At 36.6% G+C, this 7,651-nt stretch overlaps 1 protein-coding gene across 2 annotated transcripts in view; it reads right to left on the reverse strand.

Annotated features, from left to right (window-relative positions):
- LOC132641214 (uncharacterized) overlaps positions 1 to 7,344 on the reverse strand; it is a 9,265-nt gene extending 1,921 nt beyond the window's left edge. Inside the window, exons 1-10 of one of the 2 annotated variants that reach the window (XM_060358128.1) lie at positions 6,979 to 7,344; positions 6,706 to 6,821; positions 4,655 to 4,684; positions 4,423 to 4,559; positions 2,953 to 3,132; positions 2,804 to 2,867; positions 2,605 to 2,712; positions 1,591 to 1,744; positions 805 to 894; positions 408 to 463 (exon numbers count right to left, since the gene is read on the reverse strand). In XM_060358128.1, coding sequence (XP_060214111.1) covers positions 408 to 463; positions 805 to 894; positions 1,591 to 1,744; positions 2,605 to 2,712; positions 2,804 to 2,867; positions 2,953 to 3,132; positions 4,423 to 4,559; positions 4,655 to 4,684; positions 6,706 to 6,821; positions 6,979 to 7,060 — 1,017 coding nt within the window. In that variant the 5' untranslated portion in view covers positions 7,061 to 7,344. The remainder of the gene's footprint in view (positions 1 to 407; positions 464 to 804; positions 895 to 1,590; positions 1,745 to 2,604; positions 2,713 to 2,803; positions 2,868 to 2,952; positions 3,133 to 4,422; positions 4,560 to 4,654; positions 4,685 to 6,705; positions 6,822 to 6,978) is intronic. The other variant, XM_060358135.1, reaches the window with a different exon arrangement.
- Positions 7,345 to 7,651: the final 307 nt, after the last annotated feature.

Below are 7,651 nucleotides of genomic sequence, written 5' to 3' on the forward strand. Positions count from 1 at the left end.
GCCACTAGGTAGGACTATGTCTAGGAAACCCATATACTTTATTTTTAACAAACTATTATCTTCACCAAAGGGGCAAGAAAAGAAAAAGATAAAACCCAGAAAGAAGGGTTTCTTCCTCAAGTAAAAACCTCTCCTGTAGAAATGTCACCAATTATCCCTTTAATAGACAGAGCATGTAGGTCTTGGGGACATTACAACACAGTTTAGTACTCAGCGTGACTTTGTTGAATTAGACTGTTAACTCAACAAACATTAATTTTACCAACTTCAAAGTAGAACAATGGTAAGTGAATCCAATGGAAGTGAGTGCTTAAAGACTGAAAGTCGACTTTCTGAGGACACAGGAGCTGTAATATTAAATTGTCCACTCAATTCTCAAAAAGCTATGAAACAAATAAAAAACATACCGCAGACAGAAGTTGCCTTGACTTGACATCCCAAATGCGTAAATAGCTGTCCAAACCTAGTCAAGAGTATTTTTGGTCAAGTAAGTAACTATGAGCAATAAAACTTGAAGAAAGACAATAGCACTTCTGTAAAGAGACTGTGTTCCAGAGCTCCAGCTCTTAAACAATGTGAGAGATGAGGTTTCACAAGCTTAAGATTTTCTATTATGAGATCATATCTTGTATACAGAAAATCTGGAGCCAACATAAAAATAGGACAATATTCGTGTCCCCAGGCAGCAGCTTCCATTAATATAGGAAATATATATATATATATATATATATATATCCAGATCAAATTGCCGTGGACAAAGTACACTGTACTATAAATAAGCTAACAGCGATTTCATATACTCACCACATGAGGCTATAACTGGGAGCTCTGGATGCCTGGCTATGGATTTTATACTTCCAGAACATTTCCCCAAGAAGGATCCCAAAAGTTTCCCTAAAAAGGAGGATACACTCAACTGTGAGACCCACAATATGTGAATTAAATGAGCCTAGACATGTGAATCACAACATGAGAGCAAATTCATAAACCAAATCACACATTCTTACACATGATGAGCTTGCATCAAGTCAGCCAAAATAAACGCAAAGTACAGTGGCTAAGATAAACATAAAACCTTATTAGCATAGAGGAAACACAATAATAATAAATTGATGATTTCTGTTTGTCACATAAAACATTTTCCTTACTATCATAAACGCTATCCGTTCTGTGCCAGAACCAAATGACAGAACACACTTGGATACTGAAAAATGTGGAAAACAATATGCACAATCACAACTTTTTATAGCAATATCCTCAATATTTGGAAAAATCTGAATACTGGTTTTAAGGATCTGTTTCCCTTTTCAATGTACTCTTTCTCAATAATATAGTATTACTTACTTTTTAGTTTCGAGGGTCTTTCGGAAACAGCCGTCCTACCTTGGTAGGAGTAAGGTCTGCGTACACTCTACCCTCCCCAGACCCCACGATGTGGGATTTTACTGGGTTGTTGTTGTTGTTGTTGTTGTACTTACTTTTTAGTTAAAGGCAATAAAGTACTATTTACTTGCATGGCAGAGATATAAATATGTGAGTTACTTTGATGACAACATAAACAACAATCACTATGGTGCGACAATAGTTTACCGGTGCGTATATCAAAAGAAGCAAGATCGCCAGACCCATTTCCTATGTATATCGTATGTCCATCTACATCCACAGCTACAGCTTTAATAGGGGTCTCGCGAAAATCAAATGAAGCAACAGGCCTTCTCTGTGCAGAAATATCATAAAGACGCACCTACAAAATAGCCAAGTTGGTACAGTATATATTAGCAATAAATTTTACATACATGAAAATTTATTTTTAATCCCTCGAGCAAGGAGTTTTCCACGTAAAAATACTGCGTTGATTCTTGCACTGCACTGCGTAAGGGAACTGGTACACAACCAGGTCCTTCATATACTGTTTGGTAGACACATAGCCTACAACAATAAGATTTAGGGTCTCTGTAGTTGATAGTATAACAAAGGGGGAGCACCACAATCTCTTAAAGAACTTATGCCCCGCTAAGCATAATTTCAATTTTGAAGGGCAAAAATTAAAGACCAGCCCATTTGAAGGGCAGAAATTAAAGACCAGTCCATTTGAAGGGAAAATTATAGACCAGTCCATTTGAGCAGCAGCACCGTAAGAATTTATGAAAAAAGGTAAAGGACAGAAAATGATTCAAAAGGAATTTACTGGGTGTGTCCAATCTATTTCAGCACTGATACCGGCTTAAAATGTACAGTATGGCATTTTGGAGTATCACTAACTTATGAGAGCCGAAAAGTTATAAACCATCCAACACTAGAATCAGCTCACCCATTTGGGAACCTTGTTGGTTTATTTCTTGGACCCACCTCTCCCCTCTCCATTTCCATTCACTCATCCCTCTACCCACTCCAAGAAAGAAGTGGTCCTAAAAAATTCCTTTTGGTCTCACAAATGCGAGAGAATTCCTAGTGTTAGTCAAAAGATGCAATAATAAAATTGCATGAAGTCCTTCCTGGAAAGAGAAGTATGAATCCATTGCATCAAAATTGCTCTCTTGATACAAAGGAAAAGCACATGCTTAACAGAGGCAATGAGAAATATTAGCTAAGAAAACAAAATACCTGGTGACTGTTCGTGCCTGCAACAAATTTGCGGTGGTCATCTTTGCACAAGAAAGTTGCAGATGTAAACCAAGTTGGGGTGAATATACCAAGGCTATTTTTTGCTGGCTGGAATAAACATTTAAAATGACAAATTTAGGTATAAGCAATCAATTCTTTCTCAACTACAAATGCTACACAGTATGACGGTGGATCTCACAGATTTTGCAGTCCAAATTTTAGCACCCTGGTTCAGATCCCATACGTTAACCTCAACGCCCTTCCTGAAATATCAAATAAGTCATAACAATCATTCTATTTTCCACCATTAAGGTTATCTTGCAGAACCCAATATTCACGGTTACTCACCCACCAAACAATGCATAGTTTTCATCTGCGTCAACCTTGGAGCACAAAATGCTGCCTGAACCACTAACAGTCCATGCCGTTTCTGTACCTTCAACACCAGAATCTTCAGGTGATTTTGACATTTTAACACACTTCATGCTTGCTTGTCCTTTTATTGTGCACGTAAGCAGGGTACATGACCTATAAATGTATAAGAAAATATACAAATGTAACACGAAGGAATTTAGGAACGAGCCTATTTTACTCTGGGTGAGATTTACATTAAATGCATCTTCCAAACCGCATCCTTGTTAACTCATTGCCAACACATTGAAAGCACTTCGCTTGGAGTGCTAGTTACTTCTTTTTAATCAAGTAAAAGAGTGCTAGTTACTAACCCGCATTTAGTAACTCATTATCAAAAACTAGGTTTTTTTGCTCACCACTATTGAATACGTTGGCTGTGGATATCAGGAAATATTAATTGAGTTTAGTAGACATCAATTATTCCACTTTAGGCACACTGCAGAAGGGAAACTGTATACAGGTGCTAACACTTTAACACTTACCTGAGAATTCCAAGTTATTAACTATGTGTAGATATTATCATAGGAGGTTTCTTAGTCAGGGATAGCAAATGGGATATTAGGGGATTAACTCTTCGCCAATGTTTGGTTCATATTTAGGGCCACTGATCACTCGGAAGACCAGACTCCATATTAGGTTCATATTTGCCCCTGGCTAACTAGCGAAGGGTCTTGCTATTTTTTTTTATATAAGGTACTAGCGAAGGGTCTTGCTATTTTTTTTATATATATAAGGTACTAGCGAAGGGTCTTGCTAACACATATTAACATCAGAAACAGCATGATCATCAGTCGAGATTAAGAAAAAATAGCCTTTTACATTTACCTTTATCCCTCTTATTCTTCCACTTCCCTATCCTCCCCTATAGTCTATCCATCCTCATATCCAAGAGGTGCCTACCTAAAAAGAAAAGAGAGTGCGGAAACTCTTGTATTCTCAAACCTCAACCAATGCAAACTCTTATTTCTTTTTATTATTCCTTTGGATCGTCACCTTATACACTCCCTCCTTTTTTCCTTATCTTATTTCTAGTCTCACACAAATTCCAATATTAATCATATTGTTTACAACTAATAACTGCAGCGTAACAATCCTATTTACAACTTAACGAAAAGTACAAACTTGTCCTCATAGGAACCACCACATCCCTTGTGCAAAGCCAAACAACCTCCGGGGATGTCATTACCAATTCAAGAGTCAATAGCACATTTGAACAGGACAGTCTACCTTCCGCACCAATCAAGAACTGGAGAGTTGCATATTTAAAATAATTGGAGCACCGAGGAAAATGGGCTATTGAGCAATGTGTTTTTATCCATGTCTAAGAACGTTCACTTTAACAAGTTGGTGACTCAATGAGCTAACCAGGATAAGATACTTCCAAAAGCAAGTTGAAGACAGTACCTTGATGATGAGTCCTGCCTCTCTTTTCTGAATAGATGCAAGCCGATAACAGAATTATCTTCAGATATTTTATCACTTTGATTTTGATTTGAAATGGATGCACAAACATTTCCATTGACAGGACTAAGCACCTCAATCTGTGCAGTATAAAAGTAGTAAAGGGTGCTGCTCAACACTCAAGAAAACAAAACTTCATTTATCCTGATTTTGATCAAAGATAAAAAGCGCTTACCAACCCATTTCTTCTTGCTACACCTAGAAGCTGCAAACAATTATTAAAAACCACAATGGTTAGATATCTCACAGGCCAAGTAGTTCCGTAGAAGCAGTTGCCACTCAAAGGCTAAATTATTATCTTTAGAAGATGAATATCTAAATTTTATGGAGATCAGTTCTAATATGATATCTGCATGCTATATAGCTAGATAATTTACTGGAAGATGCCAGCACTAAGCAACTATAATCCTCGATTGGGTTTAATTTTAAGCAATAAGCATGTCTACATAAAGCATACAACCTAAAATTGAGCCAAGTTGTCACTTGAAATGCCTCAATCCCTAACATGGAGGAAACAGAATTGTTTTGTTCTGTTTCTTCCTGACATTTTTGCTTTCTCTCTTATCTTGACGTTTGGGTTAATGACAAGAACTATCCATTCCATTAACAAGCAAATCAGACCAAAAGTCCTCCGAAGTACAAAGCACTATCAAAGTACAAGAGGAAAAAAGGCCCTCAGCCAACTTGATTTAATAGTGGAAGAAGCTTCAGCTTTGGTTCATTTTCCGAAGCTTCAGCTTTCGTTCATTTTCCTTTCATACATTTTTCTTTGTAATTTTCATAGGAGTTTCTATACATTGCGATATTCCATAACCAAAACCTTTTTCACCCTTTTCTGAAACTAAAGAGAACTGATAGTGTACTGAAATTCACAACTCCAAACAACACCTAGTGGCTCTAGAAACAGCTCCTACGCAATAACTTAACATACAAATCTCATCTCTCTATCAAATAAAACTATCCACCCAACCCGTACATTATACATGTAGAAACACAAAGACAGAAAACATTATTCCACAATGAGTTAAAAGAAACACTAAGGGGTCATTTGGTAGGATGTATTAGGGAAAACAACAACAACCCAGTGAAATCCCACAACGTGGGATCTGGGGAGGGTAGAGTGTACGCAGACCTTACTCCTACCAAGGTAGGACGGTTGTTTCCGAAAGACCCTCGACTCAATAAAAAAACATAAAAAGAGGTCAAATAAGGCTAAGAGATTCAAAGCGATATGGAAATGAAGTAACACAAGCGACACAGATAACATAGAATAATCAAAGCACAGGAAATAACAGATAATAACATAAATCAAAGCACATAAATCAGGATGTATTAGAGAAAGTAATACATATATTAACTTTGGTATTATTAATTCCTTGTTTGGTAGTGTTTTCAACCTATGTATAACTAATGGGTAAATAGCGCTTTTGGTCCCCGAGTTATTGCTATATTCCAATTTTGATCCTTTTGTTATTTGACTAAGCACATCAGACCTTCAATTAACCTAGGTGTGTGATTTTTCTGTTAGAAATTCTCTATTTAGTGGACTCACATATTTAATATAATTGTAAATAGATTGCTATCAATTAAAGAAGCCCATTTTTATGATCTAATAAAGTGTTAATTTATAGAAATATCAGTTAATAGCGTATGGGCTTCATATATGAGAAACCCAATACAATTTTCAGATATATTGATGGGCCTATATCTGAAAAGGTACCTATTGTGAAAAGTAATCTCGAAGAGTTGCCTTTCCTTATTTATAGTGTTGTGGTCCCTAAGTCTGTTACCGATTATTTTCCTCTCTGGCTCGTTAAGATAAGTGTCATAAAGAAAGTAACAAGACTTAGAAGATCCCTCCTTCCTTCAATTGATTCTTACTATATACGGACCAAGTTAAATGCCCTAACAAATCTTCTAGATGTATGTAATTGTCTAATGATTTACTTGTGATCTTGTGTGGAGTGTATAAAGTTTTCCATCATTTTCTCCTTTAAACTAACATATGTTAAACTGTTAACAGAATATGTGTTTGGAAAAGAACCAGAAATAGAGCTGATATGAATCCTTTTTCTTCCCCGCATAACTCACCTCATCATTACTAATACACCCTATTCAGTACTATTTTTATACGCTCTACCAAACGACCCCTAAATGGAATATTATCCCACAAGTAGAATAATATAGCACATACATAATACAATGAAGTTGAGAGGGACAACTTACAGGGTCAAATTGGCGGTCTATAATTGACGTGGCAAGAACACACCTTGAAGCATCAGGCTCCCCCCATCTCTCCACCACCTTAGGAGCTTCCTTTTGCTCACCCTTTGCTTCAATAACTGCACTCAATAAAATCTTTTTTAAGAAAAGAAATACCCTTTGCACTACTGATTGTGAGCTGAAAAGGGTCAGTTTCCGTTCAAACAAAAATACAATTTTTAGGAAAAAAGACTCAAACTTTATTGAAACATATTAATTAAAAGCTCAAACATTTACCTTTGATTAATCCAAGAATGTCAAAAGTTAAAGCTCTAAGAGAAGGGAAATCAGGGGACTCCAATGTGGCAGTACGAGGCATATTTTTCTTCTTTGTTTGTTCCTATTCACTACTACTTTTATTGAACAAGAAAGACCCAAAAAGGTATTTACAGTGAAAGTTGGAGGAAGGGGTGGCGTCTTTGGAGGAAAGGAAGAAGAGGAGAGAGCGGCACAGGAAGAAGAGGAGAGAGCGGCGGCACAGGAAGAAGCAACGCCAAAGAGGAGGAAAGGAGACGAGCAGAGAGCGGCGGCACAGGAAGAAGCAACGCCAAAGAGGAGGAAAGGAGACGAGCAGAGAGCGGCGCCAGGGTGAGATGCCCTAATGCCTATTAATCAAATTAAATTGTAACACATGGGTTGAGAAAAAGTCATAAATAGTCCCTTATTTATGGGATTATATCTAAAATGATCCCTTAATTATATATTTATCGATTTTAGTCCTTTAACTATTTAAAAACTTATCAAATTTGATATCTATTTATTTTTTTATACAAACAGTGTACAAATTCATAAATCTTCGTGAGATTAATCGTTAAACCATTCCTCAAACCTATATTTCTCTCTCCCTGCTTCTTTTTTCTCAAATTCATTCTTTAACCTTAACTTTTTTCCTCAAGTTCTCTCTCGTGTT

This window comes from Lycium barbarum, chromosome 1, assembly GCF_019175385.1.
Source record: "Lycium barbarum isolate Lr01 chromosome 1, ASM1917538v2, whole genome shotgun sequence".
Lineage (NCBI taxonomy): Eukaryota > Viridiplantae > Streptophyta > Magnoliopsida > Solanales > Solanaceae > Lycium > Lycium barbarum.